This window comes from Amblyomma americanum, chromosome 1 (assembly GCF_052857255.1).
Source record: "Amblyomma americanum isolate KBUSLIRL-KWMA chromosome 1, ASM5285725v1, whole genome shotgun sequence".
NCBI lineage: Eukaryota > Metazoa > Arthropoda > Arachnida > Ixodida > Ixodidae > Amblyomma > Amblyomma americanum.
In genome coordinates, this window is record NC_135497.1 from 475,825,937 (window position 1) to 475,845,603 (window position 19,667).

A 19,667-nucleotide genomic window follows, 5' to 3' on the forward strand; every position below is an offset into this window, starting at 1 on the left:
CGATGAGGTGTTGGCTACGGTAAACGTAGTTATACTTGCTTGTTCGCTGCTTCTGCACCGTCGCCGTGCACGGAATGCGCGAAAGCGCCGATTTTGGGTGCGACCCATGTTTCGCCGTCGAGAGCAAGAAGGACAGGCGCGTCTATTGCTGCCACGGCTGCGGGCGGAAGACGAGGCATACTTCCGCGAGTAAGTACCGTTTCTTATGATGCATTCGTAAAGTGTGCTCGTCGTACGGGATATAACTGACATATTGCCGGTCGTCTTTTAGCTACCTTCGGATGCCTCCCAGCACCTTCGACACTTTGCTGGGCTTCGTCGAGCACAGCCTCAGCCGTCAGGTGACACAGCCTCAGCCGTCAGGTGACTCCATTCAGAGATCCGATTTCGGCCCACGATCGTCTGGCAATAACACTACGGTGAGTGTCCATGGCTAATCATATCCAATTAATTAAAATGGTTAAGAGCTTACCGCAGATTTATTTGCTGAAGGTGCTTCATGTAGTGTGGTGCGCTGTTATGGATAGTGCTTATTAAATAAGCATCTGGAGATTAATTACACTGCGCACAGCATAAGGAAATTAATATTTTTGGCTACGTCTCGCGTGACTGGAATTTCAACCTATCATCCAGAGCTGATGGAGCAAAAATCTTCCGGTTTTGAGGCGCCGCCGCGAGCGAGTATTTTTCGAATAATTATTTGCAATTAACCCATCGTGTGGTCCACGTTTTTGTCTGATGCAACCATTCTATTAGATCCAATTTCTGAAATGTGAAGTAAAACAAGTATAAGGTTCTGAAACTGCAAGTTACTGCTTATTAGGTGCATGGTGTGTTTTCACTGGAAGAATGCAGAAAGCACAATAATAATGGTTTTAATGTTCAGTATAAAAAATTTGCTGTTCCGCCGTTGGCAGCGCATGGAACACCAAGGTGAAGCAGTCTTTTCTTTCATGAAAGTGGAGGAGGAAATATTGTACGTGGCCCACCACAATTTTCAAATTTGTAGAGCAAAATGTAATATTTTTGATCTTTTAATGCAGTACAACTAGACACCTTGTTGTTTTAATTTTTAATTAGTATTGGTTTCTTACAAAATATGCCGGTCAGATATATTGCTGCTCAATCTCTATTACATATGTGATTGTTTTCCAGGTTTCTTGCAAATGGGGACACATTCCGCAGCTTGTCATACAACTTTTTAATTGGCCGATCTACAGCTTCAGTTCTCATAAGAGAAACCACAGCTGCAATATGGAAGAATTTGTGGCATACATACGTTCCTTTTCCTCAGACTGAGATAGAATGGAGAAAGGTGAGAGAAATTAGTTTCCTGAAAAAACAGCACTTGCATAGGAGTGTGAGAACATAAAATGGAGACCACAGATGATGTGTTGTGACATCCATATGAACCTTGCCACCCCATTCCTGGGAATGTAAAGCTGTTCAGTGCTAGCTCACTGCATGGACGACTATAATTTTTCACGTTACCCTTTGTTCCACCCTGCGGTGACAACTCAGCATAACACTTAATCTGAAATTAAGAAGGAACAAATTTTGGGAAGCAAATCTCTCTTTTCTCCAACGAACCACACAACTTACGAAAGCATAATACATGTTGCCGTGACATGTAGTGCAAGTGTAATGGAATGGTCAGTACTACACTGAGTGCCTCCTTTACTCCAGTCATCCTGTGGCTTTTGTACTGTGATTATGCAGTGAAATCCCGCATCTTCAGAGGTCTTTTAATTATTTTTCTCTGAATTATTTTGTTTTGCAAGACCTATGTGTAAATGTTTGAAACTCTTTAAATTATTCATGCTTCTGAAAGAAACTGATTTCAGCTGAACAAACAGGAAGCAGAGATGAGGATTTTTATGCCTGCATAACTTTCGTTGTTCATTATATACACTGTTCCCGCTCCCCACTTCCATGAAATTGTTTCCTAAGCCAGTTAATGGCTTCAAAATTTGTGTCTGTTTCAGAATGCATTCGACATGGAACAGTATTGGAATTTTCCTAATTGCATTGGGAGCCTTGACGGCAAACATGTAAACATTGAATGCCCAAATAACTCTGGGTCAAGGAATCTTAACTACAAAAAAAAACTTTCAGTGCCGTTCTTTTGGCCTGCTGTGATGCACATTACAGGTAAAGTTATTATCTGCACCTGGTTTCAACTTAATTCTAGCCATGTACACCTCAGTGGTTTGCTCTTTTGGTTGCACCAATACTAAGCATTAATGGCAAAGCTAACTGAATGCTGTAAGAAATGCAGCAACAGACCATGAGCATCTGTAGAGAAAGTTTTTGTGACAGACCGCCATGGAGCAGAAACGAGAGGAAGACGGAAGACAGGATGGGTGCAGCGCCCGTTCTGTCTGTCCCAGAAACAATGAACCAACTAGCCCTGACCAAGATCCTCATTGGAAATTGAGGAAGTGTTTGCTAACGTGTTTGTTCTGAAGGGTATGGGAAAAAATGGAAGGGATAAAAAGACAAAATTGGTCACAGTTGAAGTTACTGCAGCTTCATTATTCCTTGCATTAAACATAGCATGCGTGAACAGGCTGCCAGAAAATATTGGTTTTCAAAAACTGTCACTCTATATTGCTTGTTTTTTTTCTCAGTGCTGCACCGATGCCAGTTTGGGTAGTCATCAAATTACTGTAAATGTAAATATGCTTTAGATAGGCACCCTCACTGTCGAAAAAAAAAATCATTGTTGCTTTTGGTTTTTTGCATTGTTTTAGTGGTTGTCAAAGAAACATTTCTTGACTGCAGCCGCAAGTCGGTGGTTTTCCAGTTTGCATCTTTTTGTCCTCATACTTAGCTGCTCATACTTATTGGCAATATAATTATTGATGCCAGGCTTCTGAGGCCTAATATTGTCAGAACGTATAGTTATAATTCCCATGTGGCAATGGGCACTTGTCATGTTTCTTCTGAGACTGTAAGGTAAGGAATAAGGTCAATTATGTAAAATATATAAAGTGCTAAAAGTGCTTATTAGCTGCATAACGTACTGATAACATGCACTTATTATTTTTATCAACACCTGCGTGAAATATTGTCCCATAGTGACGTCATTTATTTTGCAGAGGTTTAACGTGGCCTTTCTCATCGAGCTATTATAGCACTCATTATTAGCTCACTGCTTTCCTTCTCATATGCCTCTTTGTTTCAGATTCACATATGTCGATCTTTGCCACTATGGTGGTGAAGGGGATTCTGGTATATTTTTGCGGTCAGATTTGCTCAAAACCCTCAGCGAAGACTTGTGTGGTGTTCCATCCCCCACCACTGTTGGGTCGGCAGGTGTCATTCCCTATGTGATTGTAGGCGATGAAGCCTTCCCTTTGAAAACATTCCTCATGCGTCCCTATGCCCGTCGTGGTGAGCCTGTTTATGAATATCATTATGCATTTTGCAGCCAGTAATTGCATGATGCTCATTGAAGTTGATGTTGTTGCCCAGAAAGAATTTCTGTTAATTGTTTTCCATTTTAGAGCAAATATCTCGGCGAAGTACCCTAGTCAAATAGGACCAAACCGCATTATGCACATTTAAAGAGACGGTTCTGCTTGTTATCCTTGAAGTCCACATTAAAATCTCTTTTTTTGTTATAGTAACCGGCAACATATTTTTACTCAAAAGCAGTAGTACTTATTGCAACCATGCTCACTTTATTTTGAAATCAAGTATACGATACAAGCCATTCGGGGTGGCACAATGCATTTTGTAATGCACCATCATAACAGAAAGCCTTTTGTCAAACACAGCCATTATTCACTTTATTTTTCATTGTTCCTTTACCCTATTGTTAAAATTTAAAATGATTTGGAGTGGCAAGATTCTTTCAAATAATATGCCTCATGTTGTCCTTTCTAGACTTGCAGAAGCACAGATTAAGACCATCTGGACGCGAGGAGTACCAGCAGAGAGCAACTTTCAACTACCGTTTAAGCCGGGCTCGCCGGGTCATTGAAAATTCATTTGGCATAATGGCTGCAAGATGGCGAATATTAAGGAGGCCTTTTAGAGCATCAGAGGAAACAACGGAAAATATTTGCAAGGCATGTGTTGTGCTACATAACTTTATGATGTCAGAGAGCGCATTGGCAAGATCTGCCTACAGCCCACCTGGCTATGCCGACAGTGAGGACTGGCAAGGAAACGAAACTCCTGGCTTATGGAGGACAGACGGCAATGACCTTCCAGCAATGAGAGGGATAAGTAGACAAGGATGCCACTCTGCAAGGTAAATATGGAAAGCCTGCGTCAACCAACATTTTATGCAGTATATGTTGAGCTGCTCCGATGTTGTATTGCAGGTCTGCTATGGATGTGCGCGACAGACTGGCACAATATTTTGTCACGGATGGCAAAGTTCCATGGCAAGAAGCGATTGTCGACCGTGCAGGACGGAAGGTAAAACAAGCAGGATAATGCTGCATGTGCTCTAAAAGATGTTCTTTAAAATGAATGCAGGCATCATACTCTTGAGTTCAAACAATTGAAAGCTTTATTCCCCTCGAAATCAAGGCCAATTACTCTAGAGTTTCTTGCTCAGCTTCGTATAAAATTTTGGAGATCTGAAATATAGCTTGTGATCGCTGCCTTGGTGGCAGAGCACGAAGCTTCACGGTGACTAGGCGGCCCGTGGCATCACTTTCGTCCTCACACTGCACTTCAGTCCTTTGATTTCTTGTAATATTAGCAAGGCTCCCAGCACATTTATCAAGGGTCGCCTTGACACAATCTTCAAAACTGTCGTCCGTCTTCTTCCTCCTTCTGCAAAATGATGAAAACTGCATTGTTTCACACCATTTTTTTTTATCTCTCTTATGTTAGGAAGCATGAAACTTGCAAGTACATACCGTGAAGGTGGCCCTCCTGAGTATGTGCCTTTGGACAGCCTTGAGAAGAAAAAGCACAAAAACAAGTCAAGAAATGATTACATGAAAGTTTGCTTGTATGTCTACCTGACTGGCGCTGCGTATCGCCCAAGTACCTCCATCTCAGCTGGTGAAGGGCTACCAGGCCCTGCACACCTAGCTTGAGCAGGTGCTGGACTGCGTGACAAACAGTGCACTTCCGAACTTTCTGATATAAATCACGCAAATGTCAGTAAAAAGGATGGTAGATGCTTACCTGCAGTCGTCTTCATCTGGATTGACAACTGTGTCGTCGTACCTGGATTGTATAAAATGTGAGTTCACTGAACTTGCAGCATGACATAGACTTACGCATGGATGTGTCTACTTACAATCCGAGAAGTTGTGTTTCTGCGGGGCTCGCGGTGTTTATATCAGCACTGCATCAAATAAATGTATTGAAACATGACATTCTTTGTACTCTCCTTGTACCAACACTGCTTGAAAACATACTGAGAAACACAAATGTATTGTTTATCTTTCTAAGCTACAAAAATGTCCAAATCTGTAGTGTTCATAGTGTGCAATGTTTAACACAGTACACACCTGCTTATTCAGTGTGTACTTACATTTCGAGAAGCTCCATGCCTGGAGAGCTCTGGCTTGTGTAAGTGCTGCATGAAACAATGAAATGCCCTTTAACCTTGCCTCAACGCTGCTCAAGATACAATCAGAAGCTTTACACAATTGCATACATTTGCCAGCAAAACATACAGACAATAATGCCTACCTTTCTGGGGTAGCAAACCCACTGCCACTTCGCTGACTCGGCCCTGGTGATTGCCTGCATAACAGACGCCAGGCTAGAACATTTGGTGCTAAGCATGCATGCAAATCACAGCTGAAGTTCATAACCATACATACCAGGTTTTCTTTGGCACGTTTGTCGTGATCCTGAGTCGCAAAAATATAAGCATAAGTGTCTACAGCACTGTCAGTGAGGCAGCATGCTTAAGGCTTCTAACTATCCCTCACGTAAACTTTCAGATTAGGCGAACTGAGAACATGGAATTTGCAATATTCGGCTGGAGATATCAAAGAATGTTTCAAAATCACACCTCGCATTATGTTCTGAACCATGGCATATGCATATATACCGCCGTACACGTACGCGTATCGAAGCAAAGGGCCGCAAGCACAAAGGAACCCGGAGGCGGTGCCCAATCGCGCCCAATTCTAGCTAGCCTTTCAATGATATTGGGGTTGCGAAAGTGCAGTTCTCCTTCCCACTGCGAAAAGGGTAGCGGAGGCACTTTTGGAGAACTGTGGCTGTGCACCAAGTCAGAAAAAGATTCATACTGAAAGGGTAAAACATGCCGGCAAAGGTGTGATTATACTAACCTACTAGCGTAGTGCGGCGTGCTTCGCAGCATGCCGTCCATCAAGGGGAAGAGCGCCCACTTTTTCGTGGCGTTGCCGCCGTTGCCGGGTGCCCCACTCCGACATGTGGTGTCAGTGCCGCTGACAATCTTAAGCCAACGGTCCCTGGCATTCTTAAATTTTGCTGATGCCTCGGTAGCTGCAAAAAATATTTTTCTCATGCTGACAGTCACCTGGATCGACACCGGATACTAGGCACTACACAACGAAATAAACTTACCAGTAAGGCCGAACTCCAGTCCGATTAATTGCCATCGGTTGTTCTTGCCATCTGTGTCCTTATAATCACAATGCGTTTTGTCATATAGAAAAGGGTAGGGCCGAATGCATTCCAGGAACCGCTCAAAATCCTCAAGTCGCATGTTCATGGTGGCAAAAGCAACAGCCGAGTGACCGGCCGGCCGGACGCGCGCAGCCTCCGCCTCCGCCGACGGGGTCACTGGACTGGGAACGACGTCTTGGAATCCCCAAATGGCCTATTCATGCTGGCACAGCAGCCGCCGAGTGCCCGGCCGGCCGGCCGGACCAACACCCTCTAAATACTTTCTTCAGGCCTCTCCAGGCCCTCCTTTCCACACGCGCTACGTCACGCCAAGTGTCCGGTCAGGCTGCTCACCAAGCGCGGCTCCGCTCCGCTCGGTTGTCTCCCTCGATGTGCTCGCGCTTGCCCGGGCAAGCACAGACACGAACGCAGTCTTGCAGTGAGCGTCTAGCTGCTGCTTGAGTCTTTCAGCCTGGCGTTGGGTGCATTTCCGTTCGCTCCTCGCACGGCTGTGTCTGTTTCGTGTGGCCGTTTCTTGTGTGGCGTGCGTACCTGTGCTAGCGCACGAATGGGAAACTGATTGCCTGCCGTGTAGCGAGTGCAACTTCGTGAAACATGGGCCGGTGCTGTGTTCCCGGGTGCCGCGGGAACTACCAGAATGGTCCCAAAGTACGTGTTTATTGCTTCCCAAGAGACGAAGTACGAAGAAAAGCCTGGTTGCGAGCCATTCCACGGAAGGATTTCACACCTACAGAGCATTCGAGGGTAAGACTCTGAAATATTGCTTAATAGGCGCTGGTAATTATCTTAGTTGTGAGCTGTCGCTCCCGGAAAGGCATGCTGTCTTTGTAGGCAATGATATCACTTCTTACACTTATGTATGAATTGTCCAGGAAGCATTTAGTTCTGTGGATGTGCATAAGGCTTGTGTAAAAGCTGTGTAAATATGTAAAAGCTGTTCACTATTCAGACTCTTTTTACTTAGTGTTTTAGGCAATGGAGAGTCATGGCGAATGGCCTTGCTTCATTTTCTCGTGCAGGTGTGTGAACTGCACTTCCACGCAGGCGACTTCATTACGACGTTGTCACACCAAGATGAACTGACAGGGAAAATAATAGAGGTGAAGCGTGACAGGCTACAGTTGAAGATTGATGCTGCGCCTTCTGTTTTTCCAAACTGCCCAAAATACTTGTCCTCAACGCCTGGACGGAGTGAATCGCCAGAGACGAAAAAAGCAAGAAGGGAAAACGCTGCTTTGCAGGAGGCTATGAGGAAGTCACTTCAGTCTAATGAGCTTGAACAGAAAAGAAACAAAGTTTCATCTTACGAGGAGTTCAAATCTAAGTTGCCTGGAATCTGCAACACGAAATTCTGGACCGTTTCTGTCGATGAGCAGTGCGTTAGGTTCCTTCTCATCGAGAATGATCCTTCACCTAATGTGAAATGCGCCTTGGTAGTTCTCCCTGATCTGTCACTTTCTGTTTTCTTGAATGGAGTGAAGCTTCTGTCGCTTCCTTCAGGCAGGATTCTGCCAGCTCAAGTATGCGACACCTCCAGCCTGTCCTTGCTGCTAGAAGAACTCGAGATAGGCTTGCATAATATACCTGAGGTGACGAAAGAGTCGAAACATACTAAAGTATTGCAGTTTGTCGGTTCACTGCTTGCAGACCTCATTGAGGACAGTGATACGACGAAAGAACAGTCTTCTTTGCTGAAATTTCTGGTTGAGCAGATAGAGCTTCTCCTCGCGAAACAGCATGTGTATAGCGCAGAGCTGCTGGTATTCGCCAGTATTTTGAATTCAATTTCTCCTCACGCATATCACTTCACAAGAGCTGCATCAAGAATCATTCTGCCCCATCCTTCCACACTGCGCCGTGTTTGCTCAAATTACAAAGCTGACCCTCTTGTGGAGCAAAATCAACCGCACTGTCTCTCCTACATCCGAGAACGAGTCAAATCAATGAAAGACCACGAGAAGACAGTGACCCTGATGATCGATGAGATCCACATAAAACCATACTTCGACTACAAAGGGGGCACAATAGTAGGATCGTCGGTTCATTCAACGGAACCAGCAACAACAGCCCATGTGTTCATGGTACAATCACTCCTTTCTGCAAACAAGGACGTCATTCACATATTACCTGTGAGCAAACTGAGCGCAGAAATTTTGCACGAGCATGCTAAGAACATAATCATTAATGTTGAGAAAATGGGGCTCAAAATTATCGCTGTGATAACGGACAACAATGCTCTGAACCGCAAGATGATGTCGTTATTTGCTACAAGTCCTCAGGTGAGCATTGTCTATCCCCATCCAGCCGATAACGCTCGCCCTCTTTTCTACGTGGTCGATCCTGTGCATCTCTTGAAGTGCATTAGGAACAATTGGATTAACCAGAAAAACCCTGGAACATGCCTCTATTTCCCTGAAATGGACTTGAGTGGAGCAATGCCCGAAGGGCCTCCTCGTATGAAAGCTGCTTCTTTCGCAGCTGTGCGGCAGCTTTATTCTTCAGAGAAGACGTCGCTTGTGAAGGCTGCTTACAGACTGAACGCAAAAGCCGTGAATCCAACCTCAATGGAGCGGCAAAATGTAAAGCTCGCTCTCGACGTCATTAATCAGTTTGTTTCAAATGCCCTCAGGACACATGGTTCCGCGTTCAAGATTCCTCAAGCTGAGTCGACTGCTCTTTTCATTGACGTTATCCTCACATGGTGGCAAATAGTCAATGTTAAGACCCCTTGCAAAGGCCAGAGGCTAAGGGACAGCATGCAAGACCCTGTAAGGTCTGTTGATGACACACAGTTAGCTTTCCTGAGCGGCGTTGTGGACTGGTTGGACGCTTGGGCAAGAATAAACATCACCAGTGGCTCGCTGACGAAAGAGACTCACAGTGCTTTGCGACTGACATGCTATTCTCTGGTAGAACTCTCGCGCTACTGCTTAGAAGAACTTCACTTCAAGTACGTACTGCTGGGCAAATTTCAGACGGATGCGCTAGAAGACCGGTTCGGCCGTTACCGCCAGCTGGCAGGATCACAGTACCACATTTCCGTGCGTCAGCTCTACGAATGTGAGAAGAAGCTTCGTCTTCAAAAACTTTTGACATTTCCACGCGAGGAAACAGAGTTTGAAGACGTAAGTGAGGATCTTGTCCCATGCAACTTTTCTGTGGCTGTCAGCGACGACGATATTACACACGCCCACTCTGACATGGATGCTATTGTCTACATTGCAGGATACGCTGCTCATGCTGCTTTAAAGAAGCTTTCATGTTCTGCTTGCTTCAGCACATTGGTGATTGAAAATCGAGAGATCGAAGCGGAAAATACTGCCATGATAGCTAACCTGTCGAGAGGAGGGCTGAAGTTTCCCCAGCCATGCACAGTTCACATGGTACTGATGACTAAACTAGTTGCAGAGAAGTTGTCTTTTGGAGCAACCGCGGAAGATTTTCTCTCCTGTAGAAATCAACGTGGTGTCGTGATTTCACAGACGATTTCCCTCCTGGACGAACACGACATTGAGACATGTGAAAATGGCCACACTGCACAAACTCTCCTGCGCTTGGTAGTACGCGTTGCAACCAACGTTGTTCTAAACAACTTTTGCAAACTAAGAAATGATGCCATACAAGACAATGCGCAGCAGAAGGCCGCAGCCCGGAAAGCAGCAACGCTTAAGAAGAAGTAAGTTTTATTCCCAAGCAAGAAAAATGCTTTGCGCACACTTCATTGCTGGTGTCTCGTCGTTTTTTATTGTAAGGGTCAGATTAGCTGTACAAATACTCAACAGCGCAACATTATTGTGAGTGTCATTATTGCTGTGTGTGAAAGCTTTAAGCAAAACACAATACAGAATAAAACTAACACAATGCGCAGTAGACGGTGTTTTTTTTTTCAATGTTCACGAACTTCTACTTTAACAACTAGATATACGCATGTGCGGTCTGTGCGGATGGATTTTACCGCACGGCAGACATCATGTACGTGATAGAACCTAATAATTAGATGATTAATTGAAATTAACTAATCAATTTTTTATTATAATGACCAATAATGCGAAATTGGCGGCCGTATGCTAAATTGTTTATTATAAAAAACTGTATTAGCAGCTCGAACTTTCTTGACAATAAGGTGTTCTGCAATAAAAAAAATATATAAAGCAGATAAAATGATAGCCTAAGGCGCGCACAAACTAGCGAATTTCTTTTCTGCAGCAACGACAAAAATGAAAATGAAGGAATCACTTATAAGGCAGCTACGTACGGCAGTACCCGAATAGTGCAGACGGGCGCGGCGCGCTGAAATCGCGGAGCGCGGGGCCTGCACGGTCCCTTGGCGTGACGTCACGCGGCCGGTGGAGAGGCCTTAGCATTGAGAGGGTGTTGGCCGGACGCGCGCAGCCTCCGCCTCCGCCGAAGGGGTCACTGAGCTGGGACCGACGTCACGGTTCACGGTCGGCGCCCATTGGCTGTTCTGGTCACCGGCACGGGAAAAATAGGTACCGAACCCATCGCTTCGCGGGACGGGAGAGCAGGCTGTCCGCGGGAGAAAAACCGGCTTGGGCGGGAAGCGTCACGCGGGAAACGCCCGGCGTTGCGCGTTTTCCCCGCTAATGTGAGCGCCCCAAGGCGCTCACATTAGCGGGGAAAACGCGCAACGCCGCTCACATTAGCGGGAAAACGCGCAACGCCGGGCGTTTCCCGCGTGACGCTTCCCGCCCAAGCCGGTTTTTCTCCCGCGGACAGCCTGCTCTCCCGTCCCGCGAAGCGATGGGTTCGGTACCTATTTTTCCCGTGCCGGTGATTAAGGACAGCCAATGGGCGCCGACCGTGAACCGTGACGTCGTTCCCAGCTCAGTGACCCCTTCGGCGGAGGCTGCGCGCGTCCGGCCGGCCGCCCCGGCCGGCCGGGGCACTCGGCGGCTGCTTTGCCAGGGCGACGGGAGGGGAGCTAGCAGGGTGCGCTTTCCAGTCTTCTCTAGTGTCACGTGACTATCCCCTTCTCTTTCTGCTCGTTCGGGTCCTCCCTCAGCGCCTCCTCTCTCCACATTCCAAGACAACCGCAGCGAGAAAACGCGCGTAGTGTGAGCGTCATTCCGAGGAGCTGCGAGGCAGCGTCGACGTTGACGCTGTGCCGGCGCGGGAAGCTTCCCGCTAGTGTGAGCGCGCCTTAACAGAGCGGCTTCCTGGATAACAAAACTAGGAAGTGTGTTGTCGTGCATATCCGCAATCACCCCAATACCCCTTTCCCTCGTCTCCTACACCCTTTAAATACGGCAGGACCTAGCTGTCTCGCTGCTGTCTGTCATCAGCTGCATATGGTTGGTCAGTTCTCTGGGTCCATTGACTTCTGCTGAAGTTTAGGTGTATCACCTGGTCGAGAGAGTAGAGAGTTATAGCATATCGTTACCGTGTTTACGTTACCGTTTACCGGGCCCGGCAAGCGACGTCTGCGCATTCGCCGCCACTTATCGGTCCGCAAACACTTTACGGAATCCCTTTTAACGTTGGGGAGAGTTAGCGTTCGCTCGTAAACAAACGTGGCGGAGCCCTGCACGGCCGCTTCGGACCAAATGCAGCACCGCCGACGCGTTCTTCGGCGCCATTTCTCGCTATAAATGAAGGCATTCGCTTTTAATTTGGAGACTCTCACTCATACGTTGAGGTTTGAGTAACAACTAGGCCATGTTTTTGAGATTATTTGCCGATTTTTCAGCAGTTAAGCCTGACTGTTTAAAAACTTTCGAAAGCGCTGCTACGGGGGACACCAAGAGCGCTTGTCCTTCGTCTTCTTTCTCTTGGTGTCCCCCGTAGCAGCGCTTTCGAAAGTTTTTAAAATGATGTACCAACTCGCTCAACTGTCCGTGTTAAGCCTGACTATTTGTCGTGTACATAGCCAAATAGCAACGACTACACTGCAGCTCTTCAGTTTTGTGCCCGATTTAACATTTTTCTATATTTTCATTTTTTTCCCTCGGAAAAAAAGACTGGCAATTCTCTTGGTATATTCATCACTAATTTCAGAAAATAAAAAAAAGTTTCTCCGGCCCGGTGTTGGCGCGCTTTAACTTACTGCCACTAGATGGCGCCACAGTGTTCACATCCAAACACATAAAGAAGCGACGTTGCGGCACGGCGAACAGGTGTCGTAGTTGTGCTTTTTTTTCACAGCGCTCGCAACGCAAAGTGCGCTGTGTATGCAAGCTTACTGAGGTCTACGTAGTGAAATTGTCTACTGGCCAGGGTAGGCAAAGGTGTCTAGCTTCACGGGCACATTTGAAAAGCCGCTGAGTCGGCTGTTAGCTGAAGTGTAGTCGGTACGTCTTTATATGCAGAGAAAAAGATTAATAAAGTGTAGCATTACACTTCATAGAAATGATTGCAATGCATCCGTTTTTTTATCATTAAAAGCTGGGCATCTGCCATCATCATCACTCGTTTTAGCCCTACGGTAACTTGATACGGGAGAGACAGTACACTAAAACGTCTTCTGACGTGCGCCGCGCTAACCGGAAAGTCCGGCGTCCGGTAACACGGTAAACGGTAACGTAAACACGGTAACGATATGCTATAAATCTCTATTCACTGCCAAAACGGTAAGTAACAAGCTTCCCAAGTTATTTATGTAAGCACCTGGGTCCATGTTGTGTTTTGTGTTTGCGTGTCCTGATTACACAATTTAGCGCGGTCTGTAGAGCTTGTTGGCAACTTTTTTTTAATTCCTGCAGCATGACAAGCGTAGCGAACATTCTTGTAAAATCACGGTGGATGTGGTTTCCAGAGCGAAAACTTATGTCCAGTTTGTGTGGAACGATGGTTACAGAAATTCTGTGTGCGGTCATCGTTTCGCTTAAACAAGAATTAAGAGGCTTAAGCAGAATTCGAGATTACAACAGCTAGGTTGCAAACCAAACGCGCTACCGACTAGGTCACACGTACGCTTGCATGACCTGGGAACAACAAGAAGCAAAGGACGCGTCTCCCTTTGGAGCTATCCACTAGGGCCACGATGAAACAATAGAGTGTTTTAGTTTCACGTACGTAGAGGGTTCCCGTACGCAAACGTGAGAAGTCTACGTAGCCTGCACGCAGGTGGTTTGAAACCCTTATAATTACACGTACGCGAAACACGCCGCGCGTTAAGCCTAGCGCCATCTACTAAGAAACACAGACACTGGTTGTAGCCTAAATCATCCAAGACAAGTCATTAAGCGAAGCCATTCATAGCGAGACCGTAGCTATGACGACGACCAACGCTACTTCGTTAGGCTTACCAGCTGGGAAATCGCCCTTATATCTGAAAAACAAAAGCTATTTGTCGCTTGAAACTTTATGCGAGGGTAAGAATGGGCAAATCGATGGCGAATACAACAGTTTATAACACGATATCGCCTCGAGGGATTAGCGACGAAGCTGTTCTCGCTGTGAAGCGGCGGGCAGGGTGCCGCCATGTTTGTCAACGCTACGTACGAAAGGAACGCAAAGACCGAAACGTAAAAATCCGAATCTCACGTACGTACGTGAGACTCGCGCATACCCTTTGCGTTCTGCGCATGCGCACTGGTCACCCGTAAGAGCTCTACGTACGTGAAGCCTCTACGTACGTGAAACTAAAGCTCTCTAATAATTACTTCACATTGCATCTTTTCGCAAGCAGTCTTCAGTGTCCTCAAAACTTCTCCTTCCTTTTTTTTCCTGACAGAATTGTGAGTTTGTAAAGAGAATACTTGTACATAGCCACTGACCTCTCTCAACTTTTTAGTTTATGGCTATATTAATTTCATTTCTCCAATCTGTCTGATATCCCTTTATTTCTACTGCCCCAGCTCAGGTTCTTGCAGTAGAAAAAATCTTTCCCTTCCTTTTTATTATTTTGAGAAAACCACTACATAGAATTTCTGCCCACCACAGTTAGCGTTCAACTTTGCACATGCGAAACATGGCACGCCGCGGGTTCGATCCCGGCCGCGGCGGATGAATTTCGATGGAGGCGAAATGCTAGAGACCCGTGTACTGTGCACGGCAAAGAACCCCAGGTGGTCAAAATTTCCGAAGCCCTTCACTACGGCGTCTCTTCTAGCCAGGGTCGCTTTGGGACGTTAAATCTCCATAAAACAACAACGACCATAAAAATAAAATGCACACAACGATCAGTCGTTCATGTTTATAGCATGCGAACAGCTTACGGCCCTTGATTACATGGTGCTAATTGCGGTTTGCGTAGTGCTCTCATATTTTATTAGGTAAAATTACAACCTTGGGCCACAAAAATGCAGAAGAGGGAGGCGTTGGAGCAAATGTATTATTAATTCCCGAACGTTATGCAAGGCACAGCAGCTAATTTACCGAAGTTTTAAGAGTTAACATGCAAATGTTCGTTTAATGCAAAAATATAGCAGTGGCTCTCTGCTGGTCATAACATTTCTGAAGTGCGTAATTAGCAAGTAGCGCTATCTCTCTTGTTATTCATAATTTTAGCTCAGAAATTTCAACATAAATGTAGACCAAGTGAGAACTTTATTTACATATGTATACATGCCAAGGTTACCGGATACATTGTCATTCACAAGTAGGCATGATGCTAAGCATGTAAGGCGAGCGAATTAAAGAGGTCCCTTTAGCATATTTGAGTAACTAACAGGAATTGCTCGTGGGAGATTTAAAACGGTATAGCATACCTATTAAAAAAAACCTGCAGCTCGTTCGCTTTGACGAAAACATCTGAAGTTTACATTCCCTTCTGGACGAATAAAAATTAGCGCATAACAACATGTTTGGATAGAAACGATAACAACCTAAACCTTGCAAGTGCCGAATATTTGCAGAGCGCTTGGTTGTTTCCTAAAGCTTTCCTAGGATTAACTGACCGACTCCGTATACAAGTTGTTACAGGGTAGAAATATTCAAAAAGATGCTTTTTGGCTTTAAAAGATGGCTTTTGCGGCAGAGTATTACTAGTGTTGTGCACCAGAAAACCAGTGAATCGTTTTAGTAGTAAGCTGGTTAACTATATTTTAATAATTACCTTTTAACGATTGCAGTAAGGTGTTAAGTTGTAATTATAGATTTGTTGTCGGTCGTTAGTAATAGCCATATAATTTTTTTATAATTTCGAAAACATGGTTACCTTTAAAAGCAAAAGGCTTTTCTTCTCTCTATCTTGTCCCGTTTTTCGCGCCGTTTTCAGTCTTGAATGGTTACCTTTGACGCTCTGAATCGACAAAATTTGGCTTTTTTGACCAGTTACGTGCACTGGAAAGGTTTCTTTGCCTGCATGCTTTCGAAAGCGCATGTATTTTGGCGCTAATTGGTTCTTGAAAGTTGGTTTTTGAGGAAAGAAAACGACGCAGTAACTGTCTCGCCTATCTCGGCGGACACCCGAACCGCACCGTAAGGGAATAGATGAAGATGGGAGTGAAGGAAAAAAGGAACAAAGAGGTGCCATTGTGGAGGGCTCCGGAATAATTTCGACCAACTGGGCATCTTCAAAGTGCACTGATATGGCACAGCACATCGGTGCCTTTTGCGTTTCGCCTCCATAGATCTGCTGTCGCTGCGGTTGAGTGCCAACCACTGAGCCATCACACGATGTAGCCAAATTTTGTCGAGCCACTGCGATGATGGTAATCGCGTTTTCGAAATTCTAAAAACTGATACGGATATTCGTAACCACGAGCTACATATCTCTAATTTCAACTAGGCACCTAACTAATAGTTAAAAAGTTGATGTCAGAATTAGTAAACCAGCTTTCTACCCGGTTACCTACCGGTTAACTACTGAGTAACTACCGGTTATAACTACAGTTCGCGGACACCGGCTCTCCGGTGTCCGCGAACACTGGTATACTATGCCGCAAAATCCATATTTTAAAAGCGAAAGCTTTTCCTACTTTCGTCGGAGCAATTTCGCCATCGTCTCACGTTTGACCTTGAACGTATTTGCACCGCCGCTGCCATAGCAACGAATCACGGGACTTCGCCGCTCCGCCAAGCCTAGTCTTCGCCGTTGTTGCGCAGGGGCTCCACAGGTGCAGAGCGGCAGCTGCCTGACCACGTGATCTAACCGAGCCTCAGCTGGATGAAAAAAATACCTCTGGTTCAACTACTGCTGACCCTTGTTAGAGAGGGAGAGCTGTGATGTATCGTGCATGTAGACGCGGCTTGGCGTCTGTAGCGTTGAGTGCGTTCCGCAAAATGGATAGGCAGCGCGCCCACCCTGCCACCCTGGCAGGTAGCGGGTAAATTAATGGTTGATCGCGAGAGGTTGGTCGCCCAATGAACGCTGTGGCCTATTGCTGCAGTGCCGCGTGTCTGCCACAACGTTGTCAGCGCTAATGCGTGCAGTCCACATCTCCCTCACCACCGCCACGCAACTCAAAGAGCGATTGAGGCGTCCACTCACCCAGGTGGCCAGTTATATGCGCCCTTCCTTTCCACAAAATCCTGGGAGTCTAGAACGTTGTCAGCGCTAACGCCAGTAAACACAATGAACGGCGACAGCTTTCGCTTTGTTAGCTGAGCTAATCCAGAGCCCAATTTTTAAACCCAGAAAGCCTATTTTTGATAATGGCTTAGTCTTCTCTGCAACACCTGGTATATGTTAATGATGTTATCTTCATAAGCGAGCCCAGTAAAACGCAAAACTTTTTGTTTTAAATTTCTTTAATCGTGTTTCAAGTAATGTGGGCAGCTTAAATATATATAAGCTGCGAGGATTACAAATTTCAAAGGCGTCTTGATCAGGTTTTCTTTAGGTTTTTCTAGGTTTTCATTGACGAAAATCTCTTACAGAAATTAGTGGTTTGGTAAATTTGAACAGTAGGAGGTCCCAAACGCAGCAGTCAGGGAGACTTCTTATTGCAAAATGCCTCCGTAACTATTGGTATACCGCCATCTTTGAACACTTGATTTCCAAACTCAGCGATGATGCCAAAGACAACGCTTTTTTCACAAATACATTTTTTTCGCGCTGAGCGGGCAGCCTGAGTCCAGTAAGGTAGGTAACACGGTCAAGATTTTGAGCAAACCCTTCAATCTTCCAGTAACTGAAGTCCTCTAAGACACTCATTTCGACACAAATAGATATGTTAACATTTGCATAAATTCCCATTCAATTTAATTGGCTCTTCATTTCGTACTCACTCGTTTGTCTTTTCTTTGGTTCACTTTTGCTTCGCTTTTTCGTTCCTTGGCGCGTGTGAGTTTTCTTGCGCTAAGTGTTTCACCATGCCATCTTTGGCTTCTTTTTTACAGAGCAAGGGATACCTTCTAAAATGGAAAGGATATTCCAAGTGGCATTGCTCCGTTGAACCAAGAAAAAATCTGAACGGCGCCTGTCTCCGGGAATTTAAGCACCCAAGCAAGCCATCACCACGACGTCTGCAAGCTGCTGCTGAGGAAGTCATTTACGCTGTTCAAAAGAAACTTTACAACAGCCGTCGGTCCAGCGGCCTTGTCGAGGCGACCATAGACCTGGACATCTTTAGATGGGTCTTCAGTAGGAAAGGAAGACGGCTCGAAAGGGGTTGGATTCTTTGCAGTGAGGCAGACTTTTCGAAGCTGAATCTTACCTTTGGGTGGCATACTCGAGAAATGAAACTTGGCAGTGTAGTGGCGATTGAGTTTCCAGTGCGGGTGAAAGCTACTATGACACGACAGCAAGGTTGCAAGCTCTTTCCAAACGGCTATCCTGTGGAAAGTCTGCAAATGTTCCTTGTGTCGAAGGTTGTTGCATGCAGAACCTAACCCACAGAAATATGTAATGTTTTATGTTTTAGTGAGTCCTCCTCCTTTCACAAATATGATTCCAGCATACGTTTTGCAACTTTGTTTTTTTTTAGATATACTATTGATTCTTGCATTTCAATTTGTGTTGTTTAGAATTTCTTAAAAAATGTGTTCGGGAGCTTTGCGCTTAGATATTTCTGAATGCGCCATTTCATTTACATTGACAAATCAAACAGTTCTGGATATATTTAGCAACAAAACGCTTTTGGAGAAATCGTATTTTGAGACAGTAAAATCTTTGATTCCACCTGGCATGCCCATCCCAGAGAGTTTAAAGGTTGCGGTAGAGACAAGATTTAGAAGCCTTCGCACCTCGGTAGACACTTAGTAGAGAAAAATTTAAGGCAGAGCAAAATAGGGATTCCTTAAAAAAGAGCGCCATGTAAAGATTCCCTTCGATAAGGAAAATTCTCTTCAAAATCCAAATAAAAATGTCAAGGACATCATTATTCAAGCTTTACAAGAAGAAGTGAAGCGAATGGAGGGTGTATCAGAACGGTCTCTTTCTGAACTGCGTAAGTCCATTCAAGATTTTGAGGAAAAATGCCTTCAGCTGCAAAAAGAAAGCAAAAGCATCACAGGCAAAAAACTGCCGCTTGCTCAACAACTGCGGAAAAAGGGTCGGGGAAGGTTCGAAAAGCACCGATAGAAGAAAGCTGCTTTCTGCGGGCAGTGTGATAGGTCAAGTGCTAGAAGAAATTTTAGAAAGCTATGGGTCGAACTTATGCCAGTTGGTTGCAGAAGAACTTCGAGGGCTACTGCACAAAATTACTTTTTCTGACATTGACGGCATCTGTGTGGCGCGAGGTATTAAAAAAGAATACCGCAGTAATGGTAAAACTTACTTTCAGGATCTTTCTTCCCCCGAGAAGGAAAGCGTCCATCAATCACCGCGCTCTTAGACAACCACTTTGTAACCAATGGTTTTTGGGAAAAGATGTCTTTAACTGTGACTAATTTACCCATCAATTCGTACAGTTAAAAATTAGACGATAGCACTGCTGTGTTTAAACCCCCAGGATAAGCAGCTGGCGCTCAGGTGTCTTTTGTGCAGGAACTTGAAAATTCTGTTGCGGAGTACGCAGTCAATAGAGGTATGACCGGAAAAGAGCTCAGGTCGCAACCAATTTTGGTTAAAATAGAAGGAGATGGCTGTGTTGTCAGCAAACGAACAAGCTGGACAACTCTCTCTTTGCTCTTCATTGACAGCAGCCGGAGGCTGCAGAGCCATACACTTCATCGCCTGCTCGCAATCGTCGAAGTTTCTGAAAACTATTTTCAGATTAGAG

The 19,667-nt window shown here is 45.3% G+C and overlaps 1 protein-coding gene across 2 annotated transcripts; it reads left to right on the plus strand.

Annotated features, from left to right (window-relative positions):
* The first annotated feature begins 357 nt into the window (after positions 1-357).
* LOC144104791 (uncharacterized) lies at positions 358-5,322 on the plus strand. 2 transcript variants are annotated; one of them, XM_077637980.1, is made up of 6 exons: positions 358-419; positions 1,156-1,315; positions 3,188-3,396; positions 3,892-4,261; positions 4,335-4,431; positions 4,855-5,322. In XM_077637980.1, the coding sequence occupies exons 3-6, from the start codon at positions 3,375-3,377 to the stop codon at positions 4,861-4,863; spliced, it is 498 nt and encodes a 165-aa protein (XP_077494106.1). In that variant the 5' UTR covers positions 358-419; positions 1,156-1,315; positions 3,188-3,374; the 3' UTR covers positions 4,864-5,322. The 2 variants fall into 2 exon arrangements, with proteins under 2 accessions (XP_077494106.1, XP_077494113.1); XM_077637987.1 differs by lacking the exons at positions 358-419; positions 1,156-1,315 and adding an exon at positions 2,069-2,151.
* The last annotated feature ends 14,345 nt before the right edge of the window (positions 5,323-19,667 follow it).